This window comes from Megalops cyprinoides, chromosome 2 (assembly GCF_013368585.1).
Source record: "Megalops cyprinoides isolate fMegCyp1 chromosome 2, fMegCyp1.pri, whole genome shotgun sequence".
Taxonomy (NCBI): Eukaryota; Metazoa; Chordata; class Actinopteri; order Elopiformes; family Megalopidae; genus Megalops; species Megalops cyprinoides.
This window is the reverse complement of record NC_050584.1, coordinates 63,595,767-63,615,677: the sequence shown is the minus strand read 5'-3', so window position 1 is coordinate 63,615,677 and position 19,911 is coordinate 63,595,767. Positions and strand designations below refer to the sequence as shown.

Here is a 19,911-nt window from a genome sequence, read left to right as displayed (position 1 = left end):
ATGGACTGGCTTTTGCTCTGTGGCCATCACGTCTGTGTCACCTTCACTGACTACATGCTCACCAGGTGCATGCAGGTACATGCTGCAGGTGAATTCACAATGCCAGTTACCTCACCTGCTTCAGTTACCACAGATGGTCCCTCTGTTTCACGCCGATTGGACCAGGGTCTCAGGTTTGGCAGACGCACCAGTGAGGTTGACCTCACATCTCTCAACGAGCCCTGCTGCTGATATGTGTGGCTGACGCCGTGCGTTCGGCTGTGGGAGGGGAGGGAGAGGAGGAGAGGGGCGGTTTACCCGGCGTGAACCCAAAAGGCCACCTGAGGCAATGGCAGTAAGAGAACAGGCACAGTGATGTAGTTCAGGCCGCACCACCTGATCCAGGATCAGCTTGCCCCAAGCAGTCCTAACCGCGGTCAGATTGTAACTGTAAGGAGGAATTGATCCAGGGTCAGGATCTCATGTACCATGTGCAGATAAGAGATCTCTGCAAGGGCAAAGGTTGCATGAGGTGGAACGTGAAGGCTTTAGTGTCTTCTATAAAGTAGGATAGTATCGTTATATTTCACCTGACCTGTGTGATAAGGATCTGCTTTAACGCTGAATCCATCAATGGCAGCGTGCTTGTAAAGACACCCTTTGTCATGCAGGCTTGTTCAGAAGTCTGTGAGAGATATGTATAGATATAGAAAGAGTTTTAATTATTGAGAGTCGAAAAAGCAATGGCGTTGTGTGTGAGGCGTAATCATGGGGGGTAAAAAGGAAATGGCCCTGAAATCTGAGTAAAAATATATATTTTTTCTATTTTTAACTTTTTCAGTAGTTTGGCATAAAGCCATTTTTGTTAGAACTTGTCATTCGTTATTTGTTCTTAATTTTTTATTGTTGTGTCCTTTTGAAAGAATATCCCTTATGGTCTGTTTGGACCAGCGCGTATTGCTTGGTGATATTGAGTCTTCACAGTAATTGAGAGATTTTCTGGGGAGAAAAAAAAACGACATCTCCGTTCAGACAGCTCTGTCTTAATTGCCAGGGAAGTTTCTTGGGACTTTTTACATTAAATCACTTGAGTTTTTTCTTTCTCTCAAAAATGCCCCCATACTCTGTCATGATGAATAATTGAGTTCTCAGATGTGCTTAGTTTTCACAAAAAGAAAGTTTTTTTGAAAAAGATGGAGAAAAAGAAGAAAAGGTCAAGTATATGAAAGTTTTTGAATAAATAAGGCCAAAAGTGGGTCGAGCAAAGAGCAAGTTTACTGTGGTGATGTGTATCACAGACATCAGTAAACATTTTAGGGAGGGTCTGTTCTTTAGGGTATTAGAGAAGGGTTGGAGAAGGATGATTTGCACAGGGTGGGACATTGTTGCAATTAAGACAAGCGGCCATCAGAGAATCACTGAGTTGGGTGGAGACGGTCATAAAGAAGGATGTAGAGATTACTCCCCCCAACCCTAAAATTCCCCAAGGTCCCTCTCCCCCGGCCACCACAGTTCCCCCCTCCTCCACAATCTTTTGTCTAGGTGGACCAATGAGATGTGCTCTCTCTCTCTCTCTCTCTCTCTCTCTCTCTCTCTCTCTCTCTCTCTCTCTCTCTCTCTCTCTCTCTCTCTCTCCTCTCTCCTCTCTCCTCTCTCCTCTCTCTCTCTCTCTCTCTCTCTCTCTCTCTCTCTCTCTCTCTCTCTGAAAGGGTCGAGGGTCAGGCTTCCCAGGAAGGAGGCGGCCCAGGGGAGCCAACCTCTCGGGGAGAGGGGGCAGGGGACGCTCCAAGCTGAAGGGTGAAATCGGCCCCGCCGCCACCCCGGGGGTATGTCCTGCCTGAGCCCCAAAACCCCAGCGCAAGACACATCCCTGTGTTACCTCACATCTGTATTTTCAGCACACAGGGAATTTCAGTGGTTGCCAAATATAAGCATGAACTATGCCTGCTCTGCTCTTAAGGAAGATGAGGTTTAATGCCATTCAGCAGAGCACTTTGACTGAATGTCCTCATAATAAAAAATGCAAGATGTTTCCCAGGATAAGAGCATGTGCTGAAGAAGTAAATAATGTATTAATGGCTTAGCGTGCTGACACAGAGAATATAAACATATAGCTCACTGACAGGCTTATTGTAATTCAGCACTATCTGTAAAATAGGACTGCCACCAAGCATGATCACAAATCAATATGTCCAGGTAATGAGTGTCATGTGATCTTATCTCAACAGTTATCGTGACGCATATCTGTGTGTTCTGTCTGGCTGCGTTGTGCATGGTCTGCTGTCTCCAGCGGGATTATGGGATATGTAGTCAGGAGGGCCCCATCCAGCCCCTCATGGCTGCATTATTGTCATGTGGTAGATGCTCTTATCCAGGGTGACTTACAGTTGGATATTTACTGAGGCAATTCTGGGTTAAAGACCTTGCCCAAGGGTACAGCAGCTGTGCCTCAGCAGGGATTCGAACCGGCAATCTTTTGGTTACGAGCCCTGCCCCTTACCACTGTGCTGCACTGTGCCACATTTTGTTTGTTCTGCAAGCAGGTCAGCGTGGTGGAGACATTTGCCGTGAAGGAGGAGGAGGAGAACGCCATGCACAACACTGTGGTCATGTTCTCCAGCACCGACAGCTTCACGCTCAAACAGGTGGGTGCTCCGTCCCCGCTGCTCCGGCGGCCCTGGGTTCGAGTCAGCAGGTTGCTACTCCGCCGAGAGCGTACGGAGCACGTGCACTGTGTCAGAGGCCCGGCCTTCTCATAAACCTCCTCTTCCGCTTACAGCTGGCCAGCGCTCAGGGGTCGCGACCCCTCATTAGGCCGTCCCTTGAGAGGGGTAAATCCTGCCTTGTGCTAAAGCTCTTAAGCTCCATCGCGTGTCACATGACCGCATGATGAAACTGCTACCTGCCTCCCCCCCCCCCCCCCCCTCACCGGAGCCCCCTTTGGATGTGCTGCTCCCTCTCCCCTCGCTCTCTCCCCTGCGTGGCCACTGATGTCGCTCTGCTGGTTCTGTTGCAGGACATGTGTGTGGTCTGTGGGAGTTTCGGCCAGGGCGCGGAGGGCAGGCTCCTGGCCTGTTCCCAGTGCGGCCAGTGCTACCACCCCTACTGCGTCAGCATCAAGGTAAGGGACTTCCCTCTTGGCCCCTCCCTGACCCCTCCCTTCCCCGACCCCCCCCCCCCCCCCCCCAGCTGACCCCACAGTAACACAGAGCCCTTACATTATTGTTATCTAGTAGATACTCTTTTTCAGAGTGACTTACGTAGTTTACAGTTTTCATGTTATCCATTTATAGCCCACAGTAACATAGAGCTCCTACCTTACACTACATTATATTACTGTCGTTTAGTGGAAGCGCTTATCTAAAGCCACTTACATATGTTACAATTTTCACGTTATCCATTTACACCCACCTGGGTATTCGCTGCAGCAATTCTGAGTTAGGTACCTTTCCCAAGGGTGCTGCAGCAGGGAATCGAACCAGTAACCTTTCGGCTTTGAGCCCCGCTCCGCTCCTCACCACTACGGTACACTGCCTCCCTCTTACACAGCTGCATTTCCTTTGGTAATGAATGATCTGATGTGAGGCAGATAGGTCTGGTCTCTGTTACACTGGAGGTTTTAGCTCAAACCTTCCCATTGTTTGAAAACCCGCCTCTTCTTTCTTTCTTTCTTTTTTTTTCTTGGTTTAATCATGTGCCGCACACAAGCACACACCCTTACAGGGATACAGCGTTAAGTCTCGACTTAATTCTTAAGGCCTCCTTTATCTGATGTGTGGAGAGTAAGCGGATTTAAAGGCATACCTTTAACCACATTGTATCTCGCTAAAGAGAATAAAGCCGTGGCTGGAGCGTCGTGTGAGATCGTTATCATATAATGCAGCCAATTACAGCAAGCAAACACCGGGAGGTGAGATTAGCAGGCCCGGGTTTGCGAGTACGTTTTTATTAAAGTTTACAGGCCTCTTACGTCCTGAGAGGGAGAAAATGAACCGGCTCTGTCTGATTCCGCAGCAGTATGTTCCTGAGTAGACCTCCTCTACTTCTGCTGAGCATTCATGCTCAGCAACATGATTTCTTTTGCTTCGTATTATTTCAAACATGACTGCGCTTTTAAAACATTTCAAAAAGACACATTGAGTGGTCTTGTGAGGAGCGTGGAAAGCGTTTGATCGGATGAACCGCCGCTCGTGAAAGATTCACAGTTCTGCGTTTTTAAGTATATATGAGGCTTGAGAGTCAAGGTTTTCCTCCACCTTCAGAGAAACGGTGTTCTGACAGCAGCCTTTTTTATACCCAGTTCTAAGACATCACCACAGGTGTACAAGATCATTAGAGATGAATTGCCAATCGGCGCCTCTGTTTTTGAGTAAACCTATTTAGGCTCCTCACCTGCGGCAGGGAACCCAGAAGAGGCTGTTCATTTTTAAGCAGAGGCGAAGTGAGAGCTCAATCCACTTCAACCCAAAACCAAGTGGATGTTCAAAACATTTATAAATTGGACTTTCAAGAGCAGTCTACCAGGTGTGAGCTTAGTCAAACAGTGTTAGATTTTTATTGTACTTCCAGAAAAGCATAAAACGAATATCGTGTTCCGGTTGTGTAGACATAACTTGTTTATCCTGAGGTAAAGAGAGGGTGAAAGTTTGCCAGGTTTGCCAGGTTTGCCAGGTTTGTGACGGTTTGCCAGGTCCCTGACCTAATGTCCCATTTGAATGTAAATGCGGTCATGGTCAGATGCAGTCAATGACGAAACAGCGCCAAGCTGTATCCACGTTCCAGTGTAACTAGGAGACCTCTCTCTTTCTGCCTACCAGCTGGGTTTGAGTTGCCCCAGCTGATCAGAGCCAACCAACGGCAAACGGTGCTGTTAACCCTTTTGCATGTACGGTCACACCGGTGTGAGTAGCAGTTTCACACGTACGGTCACACTGGTGTGATTAGAACACTAGATTGGAAAAATTCTAGCTGATGTTAGCTTTGAGGAATAGTGATTTAACTTGACAGAGTATAGCAAAGGCGGCAGTGAGAACTATGAGAAGCTTAATAACGTTAATGAAAACATAACAAACCATGTAACGTAACACGTGTGCCACATAGCATAAAATAAGTCACATGCAAAAGGGTTCATTCTGAAGACATTTTAATGCATGGTGCTGTAGGCTAATGAACGCAGAAGATTGCCTTCGGTTAGAGATGACTTACTCCTGTGTAGCTTGTAAAAAGGGCTAATCTGTCCTTGGCTTCCATGTTTTGCCCAAGTAGGCGAAGGGCAAGGAGGCCTGGCTTTCAGAGGGCCGCCTCGCTAATGCCGGGCAATTGCTAACGCGCTGTGCAGCTGAGGCTCCTTGTGGTTTTACATTGCCCAACGGAACGGTGAACCACTTCCTCCCCGTCTTGGAAAATACCGCTAACCTTGCGTTTTAATGTGCCGTGGCAGCTCAGAGGATGATGTTTTGTAGTCTTTAAATTCCACTCTGTTGCCTAAACAGTCAAAGCGTGAAGCAGTTTCTTTGGACAGGATGAGCCCTTGAAGCCCCTGGCGGAAGTGAAATTTGGTGGTCAAACTCCCTGCGGAAAACTTTTCATAATGGTGTTGAAGTTGAAACAGACATGTTGTTGGGAACGGGCACCACTTACTTCTCTTAAATAAAGCCCCTACCCCTGTATGTTCAATCTTAAGTACTTCTGACAGACACTGTTGTGTGTTTGATTTGTCCTCCCAGTTCCGCTTACTCTTCTGTGACCTCCCCCATGCCTTGGGCCCTCTGCGCTGACCTCTGACTTCTGACCTTTGACACCCCTCCCCAGATCACGAAGGTGGTGCTGAGCAAAGGCTGGCGCTGTCTGGAGTGCACTGTGTGCGAGGCGTGCGGGAAGGTGACCGACCCCGGGCGCCTGTTGCTGTGCGACGATTGTGACATCAGCTACCACACCTACTGCCTGGACCCGCCCCTGCAGACCGTGCCCAAGGGTGGCTGGAAATGCAAGTGGTACGAAAACCTCGCCCCCTCTGTCCCCGCCCCTCCGTCCCTGCCCATTCCAACAGCGAAATGTAGCACAGTTCCCTAACCCTGAACCTGACCCTAATCCCTAACCTTGACCTGCCCCCGTAGACTGTGCCCAAGGGTGACTGAAAGTGCAAGTGGTATGAAACCCCGCCCCCTGTCCACGTTCTGCCACCTGTTCCCCCCCGGCTCCAACCCCACCCCCGTTCATTTTTAGCAGGGATTCAGCAACTCTTTTCAGAAATGATGGAAAGGGATTTCCTGTGTGTGTGTCTGTGTGAGAGTGTGTGTGTGCGTGTGTATTGTTAGACGTAATCCCTGTTTAAATGTAGCTCGAATTAGGTTTCAGAGGGGCGTTCTTGCGGAGGCAGTGAATGAGAGCAGCGTCAGGCTATTATTAAGGGGCTATTTTTAGGCTAACCTTTTGGTGTACATTTCCATACACGTGGGAGGGGTGTGTGTGTGTGAAGTGTGTGGTGCGGTCACAGGTAAACACAGCTGCTGATTAGAGCGAGAGGTTGGGCTAAGGTTTTGGGGATAGACGACGTCCTTATTACATGTGTGGGTGTTTGCGTATGGGGGGTGCGTGTGTCTGTCAGAGAGCAGGTGAGTGTGTGTGTGTGTGTGCGGGTGTGTGCCTATGTGGATGTGTAAATGCGTGCGTATGTGTGAGTTTGCTCTTGTGTGTTACGTGCATGTGCGTGTGGGTTTGTATTTGAGACATGTCTGCTGATCTCTCACTCTCTCTCTCTATCCCTCTCTGTACCTCCCTTTCCCTCCCCCTCCCTCCCTCCCTCCCTCCCTCCCTCCTTCCCCCCCCCCCCCCGGCAGGTGCGTCTCCTGCACGCACTGTGGTGCCACGTCGCCGGGCGTGCGGTGCGAGTGGCAGAATAACTACACGCAGTGCGCCCCCTGTGCCAGCCTGGCGGTGTGTCCGCTCTGCCTGCGCGGCTACCGGGAGGAGGAGCTCGTTCTGCAGTGCCAGCAGTGTGACAGGTAGGCCCCGCCCCTCCTCCCCCCCCCGCCCCGCCCCTCCCACCACCCCCGGCCTCAGCTGCCCTTAAATAGCCCGGCGTTTCGGAGGCGTGTCGCTCTGACCGGGGTGTGGCTTGGCCCCCTTCCCAGACTCCTCTGAGGTGAAGCTGGTGTAGCGTAGGTGTGCATGGGGAAGGGATCATAAAGGGGCTGTGATCATTTGGCGTACTGTAGCAGTTCACTGTTACAGCTGAGTCTAGCCAAAGGCCTGTTCACCACTCATATGCTTATGTTTGTGTGGTGTATGTGTGTGTGTGTGCGTGCGGTGTGTGTACCTGTGTGTGCATGTGTCTGAATGTACATGTGTTTGCCTGTGTGTGTGCATGTGTGTGAATGTCTGTGTGTGTCTGTGTCTGTGCTGTGTGTGCGCACGCTGTGTGTGTGTGTGTGTGTGTCTGTGTCTGTGCCTGTTCCCCAGGTGGGTCCACGCCTCCTGCCAGAACCTGAACACGGACGAGGAGGTGGAGACCGCAGCGGACAGCGGCTTCGACTGCAGCATGTGCCGCGCCCACATGGCCCCATCACAGGGTAAGCCCGGCGGCCGTGTTTAACATTACCCATGATCCTCTGCGTGAGCTCCAGTCCTCTCTACTCCATGCCTCTGCAAGTCATTAACAATTAACCTATTATATGAATTAATGATTACGTATAAAATGATTAAATATATATACACCTATATAGGATGGAATGTGGTGGCACCATTTCAAGCGGTATCTAGACAACTTCATTTCTACCCAGAAGGTCACTGGTTCAGATCCCAGGTGGGCTGCTGCTGTAGTAATCATGAGAAAGGTACTAAACTTTTTGGCATACCAGCTGCGTGAATGGATAGTGTGTAAAACGCAAGCAGTGCGCTGCAAGTTGGCCAGGCTGAAGGCAAAGCAAAACCCAGTGCTTTTCTGCACCTGTTCTTGGACTTGGGCTCTAATCTCTCTAGAACTGACAAAGGGAGATTATCCCCTACTTGTAAGTGAAGGTTTGGCTCCCAGAAAGGCAAATGTATTCCTTTAAGCTGTGCTACTGAAAAGCAGCAGGAATTAAAGAGAAACGTTGACTTGCTCTTAAAAAAAGGGGGGAGGGGGGCTAATGCTTTTTGTGGTTTCAATTTAGGGTTAGAACCAGCAGTCCTCTTTATAAAACCCTCTTTAAGGGATTTTTTACTCATGTGTGTAGTTTGGATCACAGTTTTTTTAAATTGAATTCCACATGCATATAAATATATTAAAGGTTTAAAATTTGCGATTTCCTGAATGAAGATGGGTCTGTGTTAATATGGACTCAGTGACAATAAAACTATTTTTTGTCCTATAGCAGCAGCAGCAGCAGCAGCAACAGCACCAGCAACAGCGACGGTAACCGAGAGCAATGACTCACCAGTCACGTCCCAGATTGTGACAAAAAAAGAACAAGGTAACCCCAGCATGTATCTCTGCATGGTCATAATAGATGTAAGAAATATCATTCATCTCACTTGATATAAAAACCATTCCTCTGCTAAGCAGATCTGTCTGGTCTCATTCTCATACGCTCTGAACAGTCCTGGATCTGCACCATTGAAATGTTACTCCTTATCCAGACAGTTCCGAATGTGAACTTGTATAATGTATCAAACAGATATCTCTTCTTGCAGTACACTGGAGACAGCATATTTTTTGCACCCTGTTAAATCTGCAGCCTGTACATTGCACCACATAGGAATTATCAGATTAGTGAACCCAATGTCCCATTCTGTGCCCTTATCAAGGCTTATGAATGCGTACTGCACATTTGAATATACGCAAGTTGTATGTGGTTTGCTTTTTTTATGATTCCTGTTAAAAGCAGAAGCAGTTTTCTCATGCGTGCATATGGTGTCACCTTACTGCAAATGTTAAATAGCTTCCTCGTTAAGGAGATGTTAATGACAAGATAATAGGGAGCGGAAGGGGCTCTGGGCGAGCTCTAGCGGCCAGGCGAGGGAGGCTTGTGCGGTGGAAAACTGTCGTTCCACGAGTGCTTCGAGCGGCGCGTGGGCGCGGGTTTCCTCTTCCGCTGACTGTTATTCTCTACCCCCCCTCCCCCCCCCGCACCCCACCACAGACCAACAGAAGACGTACACGCAGGACGGGGTGTGTCTGACGGAGTCGGGCCTGTCTCAGCTGCAGAGCTTGGCGGCGGCCGCCTCCCGCCGGAAGCGGCCCAAGCCCAAACTCAAGCTGAAGATCATCAACCAGAACAGCGTGGCGGTGCTGCAGACACCCCCCGACGCCCGGCCCGAGCTCTGCCGCGACGAGGACCCCGAGGACTGCCGAGGTACCCCCACCTCCAAGGGCGGGGGGGGGGGGGGGGGGCAAGAGGAGAGAGAGAGGGGGGTTATACTACAGGCAGGGGCCAGTGTAGGAGAGAGTTGGAGTGAATGAGAGACAGTTGGGGCAGGTTTGGAGGGGGTAAGAGAAAGGGATTGTGGGTGAGGGTAGAGAGAGAGAGACTGTTGGTGGGTGGTAGGAGTGAGGGAGTATGGTTGAGGGTAGAGGAGAAAAGCAGATGTTAAGGGGGCAGGATTGGAGGGAGTAAGAGAGAGGGAGAGTGGGTTAGGATAGAGGAAAGAGGCAGGTGCTGTAGGTTTGCGGGGAGTAGGAGAGTATGGGCTAGTAGAGGAGAGAGAGTTTATGGGGTAGGAGAGAGTGAGTAGAAGAGGGGGCTGGAGAAAGTGCAACAAGGAGGAAAGGGGGGAGGAATATGAGAGAGTGGAGGAGAATGGGAGATCTGTGAGTGGGGTGGAGAGAGAGAGAGAGAGAGAGAGAGAGGGAAGAGGAGAGAGGGACTGTGGGGGTGTTCTGATGGGGTCCAGTCCAAATGAAACCGCAGTGTGGAAGCCTCTCCCTTGGTTCTGTGTGAGTTTACTGGACTCCCCGGAGACTCTGTGTGAATGTGTAGAAACACTCTGCCTCACGGGAAGCAGCTATTTCTTTTGGGGTCTTCAGAGTGTGGATTTCAGTAGGGAGGTCGGAGGGCACTTGATTCTTAATTTGTCACGGTACGGAGAGGCAGAGTGATCTTCGTGGAGTTTCTCATGCTCTGATTTTTGAACAGAGGTATAGGGGGGAGTATGGGGGGGGGGGGGGGTACTCTGCTCTCAAATTACCTGGAAATTGAGATGCATGTAAATGCAAAATTCAGTCTCTTTTCAGAGCTGGAAAAGATCCTTTTGAAGGGGGAAGGGGAGGGGGGGGTGAGAAAGAGAGGGACCATCCGTGTGTAATGAATTTGACTCTGAGAGGGAGGAGAGATTTTGAAAACAGTCGTCAGCACATTACACCTGCTTTTGCCAATGCCAGAATGGGACTTGCAGAGCGCAGCTGAAACGAATGCCTTTCCCATCAGCCCATAGCTCCAGGAAAGAGCACGGGCAAAGGTGATGGATTCTCATCAGATTGAGTTAACTCCTTCCCCTCACACACACACACACACACACACACACACACCTCTCCGTGGCCCGTGGACCGAGCCTCATCATTGCCTGAGGTTGCAGGAATGCATCCAGGCGAGGGGCACAGCAGTTGTTGCAGACCTAAATTTCTTCCCCTAAATGTCCAGCTGCATAAATATAAAACGGGTGCCGTGTATCACGTGGGATCCATCTCGAGTGAAAGGCGTCAGCGAACAAAACCAAAGAAACAGTCTGATGCCGGTAGCAATGCTCGTGTTTTCTTTGCTCTAGGTCCGTATTCAGAGCAGCTTTTAATGAGGCGCTTCCCCTCGGAAGAAGTTGATGGTGTGTTGTTAGTGCATGAGTGTGCATGAGTGTGAGTGCATAACAGTTTCACGTGCAGGTGAGAGGCACATCGATTAGCAGCTCAGACCTGTACCCACTCTACATATTCTTATCCATATTTCTTTTCCTTTTTTTTTCCTGCCATGCTCTTAATTGCGTTTTAAATCAGGCCGGCCTACATTTTGCTTTTTTTTTTTTTCTTTTCGGAGGTGTAAAGAGGTAGTTCTCAGATACTTTTAAGCACTCATCTTTTCCATTTTTAATTCTCTCCTTCTCTCTCCTGCGCCACGCCCGGCCCTGGTAATGCAGGCTTTTAAGGATCTTTTTCCGTGCACCAAATGGATGACGGCACTTAATTCCTTCTATTAAAATTACATCGGAAAAGGGGGTCATGCTGGAGTTGGTCGGGGGGGGGGGGGGGGGGGTCTTGATTGCTTATACAGTGTTTCTCTCCCCCCGTTTTTTCGCAGAGGGGGATCTTCTGGACTGCGAGGGGAAGTCGGACTCTAGCCCTGAGAGGGAGGCGGTGGACGAGGACGCCAAGGGGGCGGAGGGAGCGGACGGGGCCAAGAAGAGGAAGAGGAAGCCCTACCGCCCGGGTACGGGGGGGGGGGATCTGATCAGAACCGACAGCTCCGCTGGGCTGTGAAATGGCACGGGGGGAGGGGGGAGAACTGCTCTCTGCATCTTAAATTCATTCCCACAATGCTCTGCACTTTAAAGGCCCAGCTGCCTAACCATGCCAGAAAAGAACATTCCCTCTGTGCTCTTTCTAAATCCATTTTTTTATTTTATGTTATTTAAAAATTATTAATGTTAATATCTAATGTTAATGTTATTTTGCTATTATTCTCTTATTACGCTCTCTAAATCCAAATTTTCACTGCACTCTGGTTCCGCACGCTTATGGTTTTGCTTTTGGACCTGCCGTGAAGTAAAAAATCAGCACAAATGAATCTCCACTTGCTGACTGTGAACTTTTGACACAGGGTGTCTGCTTTCTGCTGTGTATTGTTACTTAGGAAGCAACAGCAGTGTTTGGGCTCCAAATTTTACAGTGCATTGCTGTTTGCTTCCCGGCCCTGCTCCGGAAATTCTGATCTCAAACTTGCGTGTTGACGGGCTTGTCAGATAACCAGCGCCGCGCATTCCGTGTTATCTCCGGTATGAATCGCGGCTGCAGTTTCACCTGTATCTTTAAGCCTGCACCATTATTGACATCCTGTCAGCATTTTGTAGCGAGGAGCCTAATCTCGGCAGACTGTGATTAAATGCCAGGTACAGGAAGCATCAGCGCTGTACAGAAAGGCCAATTATTTAAGCTCGCCAATCGTTCAGTCATCCTAACGAGAAAGTCGTTAAGGGATTGAGGAGCGCAGAAGAGACAGGCGTGTGGTGGGCCCGGCAGGGGGGGGGGGGGGGGGTGGGGCGAAGGTGTGCCGAGTGCGACAGTCATTGCCCTGCTGAGGACCCCTCTGACTGCTCCGTGTGGGTGTTTGTGGGTTTTAAGCTGAATAGTGTGTGTAGATTGGACATGTGGGTGTTTCAGTGGTATTGCTGTGTTATCTTACACCCATACATGCAGATCTGCAAACATACACCGACACGCACCTTTATACACAAGGGCACACGCACACACACACACACACACACACACAGATATACACACATGGACACATACACCCACACACTTGCACCTTCATACACAAGGGCACACACATCACAAACACACTAACGCACACAGGTGTACACACAGATATACACACACAGATGCATACACCCACAAATTTGCTCCCTCATACACAAGGGTGCCACACACAACAGATGGTTCCCCTAGTGTTTCCTGTTTTGTCATAGCCTGGGTAGAAACATTGTTGGTTTGGGAACTGTCTAAAGGCTGAGAGAGAGAGAGGCAAAGGCCATGCAAATGAGGCCCCTGCAGATTGCCGGATAACGTCAGCGGCCCGTGCTCGACCGGAGCTCCCTCTTTGCATGACCCGCTCTTTCCTCTCCCTCCCCCCTCAGCCCTGAGGTGAGACCGTCGGAGCGGCGATAGCGGGGGGAAAAAATTCAATACTGCCTGTGTTTATCGAGCTCGGCCTTATCAGCCCGGGCTGCCTGTACACGGGGCCGGCCTGCCACACCGGCGGGCACCTCCCATCGCTCGCGGCGACGCTAGCGAGATAACGCCTCGCGTCTACGTGCGCGGCGTGCATGAGCGGCACGCTAGCCAGCACGCAGCACGCGTAGCGTAGCAAGGGGCGGGGGTGTTCGGTTCGGCCCGCGGTTACCGTCCGTAGTACTTTCGCTTGTTGCTACTTCTTTTGTCTCCCTTCGTCTCTCAGTCTTTTTCTTCCCTCCTCTAGTCTTTCTCCCTCCGTTCTCTGCTCCTTTTGTCTGAGTGCAGCTGAAACCGGGATTCTCGGATTCTGTGGGTTTATTGTTTAAAGGATAATTGAGAGAGAGAGGCCCTCTCAAGTAAATATTTGCTGCTAATGGTGCTTTTTGTTTGCGCACATGTAAACTGAGCAAATCTCAGTGTCTGAAAGCGCCCCCCCCCCCTCCCCCCTTGCTGGTTTCTTTTGTCTACCAGCAGTGTTTTCAGCCACTTTAACAGAGGCATCCTGGGTGCTGTCATCCGATTGGACAGTGAGGCTTCCTGAATGCCAGAATGGGCGGGGCCACAGCGTGTTGCTGGTGGCTGACACATCACATCACGTTTTGCTGTGGATAGTGAATCGTTCTAATGAGTCAGTGATCGACAGGGCTCAGTAGCTCCACCTGTTTTGGGGTACACGAAGCCCTGAGTGTCCCATCTCTGCTCAGAAGTGGTTTCGGAAATACTACAGTGGAAGGTTTTCCCTTAGAGAAAGCAGTTCCCCTCTCACAGGGGGATGCCTGCTGTGTTTTCCCACAATTTTCCCCCTAGCTTGTTCTGAACCATCCAGAGCCTATACATACTGACTGATACTTTTTAAGAGGTTGTGTTACACAGCTACTGATCAGTTTCCCCATGTATATCAGTGTGTTTCTTGCTGTTTCTCCACCCACATGACATGTACAGAGAGGAGGGTGATTTTCTGAATTTGAGAAGTAAATTAGTAAAAAGTAAAAAGAGTAAAATGCACTAGAAAGTCCAGTTATCATACTTCGCAAGACTGGTGTCTCCTGGCTAATGCTTCCTTCAGTCACTGCTTGTGAATATTCATGAGCAGACAGGCCAAAACCCCTTTTTTTTCCGGGAGTCTGAATGATTGGCAGTTACAAGGGTTGTACACGTGTCTGCATCGGCCAGAATCCCAACTCAAGGAAGTGGTGGTCTCTCGGCTCATGAATATTCATGAGCATCTGGCTCCACCGGAACTCTGTAGGTTGTAGGGACAAGAGCGTTCAGTGTGAATTACCGGGGAGTCCGATGTCTCGCCTGCAACGAAAACCACCCAATACCCCCCCCCCCCCCCCCAGCTTCCGCAACTCCTTCCAGAGAGGGTGGAGGTTCTGAGGGGGTGGGAGCTCCAGAAATAGGCCTCACCTGGAATGTTCCATTCAGGGAGGCGAGTCAGGTGATGAATCACTTCTCCCCGGGCTCCGAGCCTCTCGCACTTCATCATAACTAATAGAGAGTTCTTGTCAGGGCCACGCCATCACAGCAGCCTCTAGTTTGGCATGAATAAGCTCCCGCCGGCTCCAATCTGGGTCTCCGGCTTCTGGGCTCGGCGCTGACTCATGGTATTTTGGTTTCCCCCTCTCACCAGGCATCGGCGGCTTCATGGTGCGTCAGAGGAGCCGGGCAGGCCAAGGCAAGGCCAAGCGGTCACTCTTGCGGAAGGACTCCACTGGCTCCGTGTCCGAGAACCAGCCAGGAAAGGAGGAAGGTAGGCGCTAGTCCTTTGGCTCTCTGGCCTCACCTGCTTCTGTCTGGCCTTCTCCCATTTGCCGGCTGTATTTGTGACTGTCTCTGCCTATAAAGTCTGTGCGTCTGCCTTTGGGGCGGCGTGGCTGGGTGACGTTCAGTTCCAGCGGGTGCCTTGAGGTGTGCTGCACTCTCCCTGTGTAGCCTGAGACGCTGAAAACTCCAGTAGAAAAGATGTGAGCCTTTCTGATGGGAATTAACCCTTTCAACTCTGCAGGCTGGAGCGAGCTGATGCCCGACACCCCAGTGGAGGAGAACGCTCCGGGGCTGGAGTCCCTGGAGAAGGTGAAGAAGAGATACAGGAAGAAGAAGACTAAGCTGGAGGAGGCCTTCCCATCGTACCTGCAGGTGTGCTTTTTGTCCCACAGACAAACAGCTTCATGACACTCTGAAGCTGGTACTAGTACAAACACACACACACACACACTCTGAACAGAGTTTAAAGCATTTTAATAGGAAGACCCAACAGTATTCAGGAAACTGGCCTCACAACCACAAGGTTTCAGGTTTGAATCCTGGCATTACATGTTAGCCCGTATAAATTTACAACATGCCAAAAACTTAAAGCTCGGCAAGTGCATCTGATGTGTTAATAAATGATAACAAAACAACTATTTGTCATTCATGCATTATTAATCGTGTGCAGTTAACATCAAAAACGGTGTTTTGGTTGCTTTGATGCTGGCCTTCTTTGTCTTAAGTACACTGTGCTGTGTGGATACCGATGTCTTCAGAGGAGTGTGTTGTTGAGCAGTGTTAGAGGGCTTTGCTCACAGCCCCCCTGGTTCTGCCTTTATCGGATGTCCCGGAGAGGCCTTGCGGCCCAGTCGCCCATCAGTCTCCCCTCCTGGCCCCCTCACCCCCTCTCCACCTCCCCCCAAACACCCGTCTCCCTCCAAAGGGTTTCATTTGAAACCACAAACATTTCATTTGTTCTTCACACAGAGCTTGTCTTCATTCACTCTTTAAAAAAAAAAAAAAAAGGATTTTTCATCTCTTTTGCCTAAAGCAACCCAGTTGATTCGCTAGCGGTTTCCACGGGGAGTAGGCCAGAGGGGGAGGGGTGGGGGGGGAAGTGGGTGGGACCTGGCAGCCTGGTGAGGGATGCCTGCGCTTGTTGGGATGGGGGGGGGGGGGGCGGGGGGGGCGGGTTGGGGGTGGGTGCAGAAAGCTCGCCAGCTGTCACCATGGGCTTTCTCCAGCTGCAAACTTTCAAATCAAACCTAGAGGTCCTCACTAGAGGAATGACTTTAATCAATTATTTAAATCCCTGCGCATTAGGCTTTTAATGTTTTAACGCTGCAGGGAGCCGTCATGGCGATCTTTGGAGCCGTTACTGTAGATACGCTGAATTGCTCCCAACTTACTTAAACAAGCAGCAGGCTGCCAGCACCATCAGAGACTCTGTGTGTGTATGTGTGTGTATGTGTGTGTGTGTGTGTGTGTGTGTGTGTGTGTGTGTGTGTGTGCGTGCGTGTTTGCAGGCTGGTATATGTTTGTGTGTTTGGCTGTGTGTATGTGTGAGAGAATGAATTGGTAAGAGGGAGAGTGTGTGTGTTTGGGTGTGTGTACGCGCATGTGTTTGTAGGCTTGTATGCTTGTGTGTGTGTTTGTGTATCTGGCTGTGTGTGTGTATGTGTGTGTGCGTATGTGCGTGCTTGTGTGTGTGTGTGAGAATGCGTGCGCGTGTGTGCGCGTGTGTGTGTGTGTGCGCGTGTGTGTGTGTGTGCGCGTGTGTGTGTGTGTGCGCGTGTGTGTGTGTGCGCGCGCGCGTGTGTGTGTGCGTGCGCGCGTGTGTGTGTGTGTGTGCGCGCGGCTGTGTGTGTCATGTGCTTGATCCTGCCATAGGACATGCTGGCTGTGTGTGTCTTCGTAAATCCTTTGCCTGGAGCGCTGTTCTGATCTACAGGAGATCCTGAAATCCGCAGGGAAATGGTCCACCCGGGATACACAAGCTCTGTGTAGCACCATCTCCACCACACTCTGGGTCTCAAACCTAACACCATCTGAAGGCTCAGGGTCTGCCGCCCAGAGCTAAGCAGGTCTCAGTCAGGGTCAGCTAATGAACCGAACCAGGGGGCGGTGAAGTCAAGAGCTCATGTTGCTTATTCGTCTAGACAAGTTAGTGTAGAGAGTAAAACAGGAATGGTGTGACAGTGAAGCTGGCGAGAGCCCACCCGGGCAGCAATGTCCTGCTGCTGTTCCCTGCGTGTTATTTGGGGTGTGCTCAGAGGGAGGAGGAAGAGGAGGAGGAAGATGGGAGGTGATGTAGCAGGTTACAGCAAGCCCTTCTCCACACGCTTTGAAAAGCTGGTCCATGCAGTCTCATCTCGTCCACTGCAGGAGGCCTTCTTCGGAAAAGACCTGCTAGACAAGAGCAAGCAGGTGCGGCAGACCCTGGAGACGGGGCTCTCGGACGATGACCGCAGCCAGGCGGACAGCAAGCCCCCCAGCGCCGCCACCAGCTTCCTGGACCCCTCTTCAGACCCCCTGCTCAGCGCCGCCACCACGCCCATCTCCGGCAAAGCAGGGCCGCTGGGTACGGACGCCTCTCTGTCCCTCTCTGTTTCTCTCTCTCCCTGTCTCTCTCTCTCTCCCTCTCTCACTCTGTTCCTCTCTATCTGGCGCACACACACACACGCACACATACACACACACACACACACACACACACTCACACACTATTGGCTTCTCATTTGCTTGCTCATGCCCACATGCGCGCACACAATGCACTCTCTGTCTCTCTCACACACAAATGGCCTCCCCTCCCCTGGTGGTGGCCCACCGGGTCTGATCTTCCAGTCAGGGGTGCAGGGACCTCCACAGAGAGAGAGTGGCCCTCCCCCTCCTCTCCTCTGTCCCTCCGGTACAGCAGGGACCTCCACAGAGAGAGAGTGGCCCTCCCCCTCCTCTCCTCTGTCCCTCCGGTACAGCAGGGACCTCCACAGAGAGAGAGTGGCCCTCCCCCTCCTCTCCTCTGTCCCTCCGGTACAGCGGCAGCCTGAACAAGCAGCAGTATGTCCATGATAAAGGCCAACCTAGCACCTCAGAGGTGGAGATCACCTTTCGCACAGAGCCCGTGATGGTCACATGGTCTCTGACCTCACCCACTCTGATGTGGATGAACCCGGTTCACTAGGTTCACACAGGTTCCTCCAAGTAGCATTCAGACCAGCAGTTTTGTTTCAGCCATTCATGCCTCACTGTGTTTATTCATCCTGAGTTCTGTCAACCTCCATCCACCACCTAAAGAACAACATCTCCACTTTAGTGTGGACCTATATCCATTATAAACCCAATTAGCCAAAGGTTCAGCACTGTCCTAAATTCACTATCCCTGCCTTTTATTTAAAAAAAAAAAAAAAAAAAAAAAAGATAGAAGCATGTAATCAAAGCAGCAGTGCTTTTTGAAGCCGTGTTGCTTTCATTGGAGGAGCGATCGCTAACCGTTTTCAAGCTTTGTGCAGGGCAGTGCATCCTTGGCTTTTTTTCCCCCCAGATTGGTTTTAAGGGCCTCTTCTAAGCCCCTTTCATTTCTGATTTTATAACAGCACAGCCTTCCTCACAGCGAGTTTAACTGTTAACCACCTCCCCAGACAGGATGTCAAGTAGAGTGGATCACTGTGGTTTTTTTAATACTGTGGTTTAACAGCCACCAGATATGGTGATCCAAGTCTATTAAAACAAGCCGCATAATGCTTTAATTGCATAAATGCATAATGCTTCATTTCTGCTCAGATACGGAGGATTGCGGTTTGAACAAAAAAAAAAACAAGGCCAACCTCGGATATGAGTCCAGTTTATGCACGCCGATGCCCTGCATGCGGTAGAACGGGGGGGTTGGGGGGGTGGAGGAGGAACGTGTAGCCGCGCCAACGGGAAGCCGTGAGCGCTCTTCTGGGAGTTTTTAGCGGGAATGGACTTTGGGTAGTCTTGCGGTGTCCATTGCAGGAGAATGAATATCGAAAACGGGTGTTCTCTCGATCTCCAGCCCACTCTGAGGACCCGTTAGTCGACCTGTCGGAGGTGCTGAACGCAGGCGAAGACATCCTGGGAATGCTGTCGGATGACCTGGGCAAGCCAGGGGACGGCTCAGGTTAGATGGGTGGCGTTGCGTCGCGGCCCTCGGCCCAAATGCCTGCTGGCTGCTGGCCGTCGGTAGCCGGTGAAATCCAGCTCTCTTGCTTTCTCTGTCTCGCTCTGCGCTCTACCGTATGGTCTCCAACCTCCCTCCCCCACCCCCTCACACCCCCCCCCCCCCCCCCGCCTTCCCCTCCCAAAGCCTCAAGGCCAGCTTCATCTACTAAAGCAAGTTTGTTCCTTTCTGTCTAATTTTCTTTCCCTTGTTTGTGGCATTTTCTGTCTTTCTGTGTTTCCCGTTCTCCTGTACAGTTCAGAGGGCTTTTTGGCCATGACATTGAATGTTCTCGGTCCTGCAAACAAGCATGTCTCCATTTGCCTTTTCCCTCCTGTATTTTCTTTCCCTTTCTTTTTCTGGGAGCTCTCTGTTATGTTTTTTTGTTTTGATTGTTGTCATTTCTTTGAAAGGTTTGGTTCTGTTCTCATTTCATGGTTGTGTTCACTCACCTTATCTGGTTTGGGTTCCTGTAGGTCTTGGTTTGTGCCCCTTTCAGGTGGAGAACTCCCCCTCGCCCTTTGGTAAGAGACTAGCAGTAGCGCTGTCCCTGTGGGCCTCCTCTCCGTTTTCCGAAACGCGTCCCCCTGCTTTTAGTGTGGAGTGTGCGCATGCGCCCCCATCCCCCCCCCCTCCACTCGCTCGCTCTCACCAGCTCTTTGTGGTGGCGGAGAATTAATTCATGCAGAATCTCAACTGCTCAGGCAAACCGCATGTACACAGTGCTGTCTCGCTTTTTTCCCTTCAATCTGCTCTTGATTGTCTTGCAAAAAAAAGTAAAGAAATGAAAGGATGTGTTAAAGAAGTGCCATTCTGCCAAACCAGTCGGTTGCACACACCTGCTGTAAGTCGTGTTTAATTGTTAATTATCAAAAAAAAAATGTCACAGAGAACGGCAGAAAACCATGTTCCCGTAGCTGAATGCTAAAGTGTCTGTAATCTGAAATCTCTGTACATTTAGACTTGACATTGTGATACATTCATTTCCATTATTTTTATGTTTTTTATTGAAAACTGACAAAGACTTACAAAAAGATTCAAAGGTTACCTGAGTTTTGTTTTACATCGGAATTAAGTTGACAAGGCT

General features: G+C 50.4%; 1 protein-coding gene across 1 annotated transcript in view; it reads left to right on the top strand.

Moving 5' to 3' along the window:
- Nucleotides 1-19,911, top strand: part of kmt2ca (lysine (K)-specific methyltransferase 2Ca) — a 133,263-nt gene that overhangs the window by 75,615 nt on the left and 37,737 nt on the right. Inside the window, exons 16-29 of the mRNA XM_036520305.1 lie at nucleotides 1,689-1,805; nucleotides 2,523-2,624; nucleotides 2,996-3,100; nucleotides 5,791-5,972; nucleotides 6,819-6,983; nucleotides 7,441-7,550; nucleotides 8,334-8,432; nucleotides 9,102-9,314; nucleotides 11,247-11,375; nucleotides 14,532-14,651; nucleotides 14,907-15,037; nucleotides 17,033-17,228; nucleotides 18,681-18,785; nucleotides 19,301-19,348. Of these exons, the coding sequence (XP_036376198.1) occupies nucleotides 1,689-1,805; nucleotides 2,523-2,624; nucleotides 2,996-3,100; nucleotides 5,791-5,972; nucleotides 6,819-6,983; nucleotides 7,441-7,550; nucleotides 8,334-8,432; nucleotides 9,102-9,314; nucleotides 11,247-11,375; nucleotides 14,532-14,651; nucleotides 14,907-15,037; nucleotides 17,033-17,228; nucleotides 18,681-18,785; nucleotides 19,301-19,348 (1,822 nt within the window). The remainder of the gene's footprint in view (nucleotides 1-1,688; nucleotides 1,806-2,522; nucleotides 2,625-2,995; nucleotides 3,101-5,790; nucleotides 5,973-6,818; nucleotides 6,984-7,440; nucleotides 7,551-8,333; nucleotides 8,433-9,101; nucleotides 9,315-11,246; nucleotides 11,376-14,531; nucleotides 14,652-14,906; nucleotides 15,038-17,032; nucleotides 17,229-18,680; nucleotides 18,786-19,300; nucleotides 19,349-19,911) is intronic.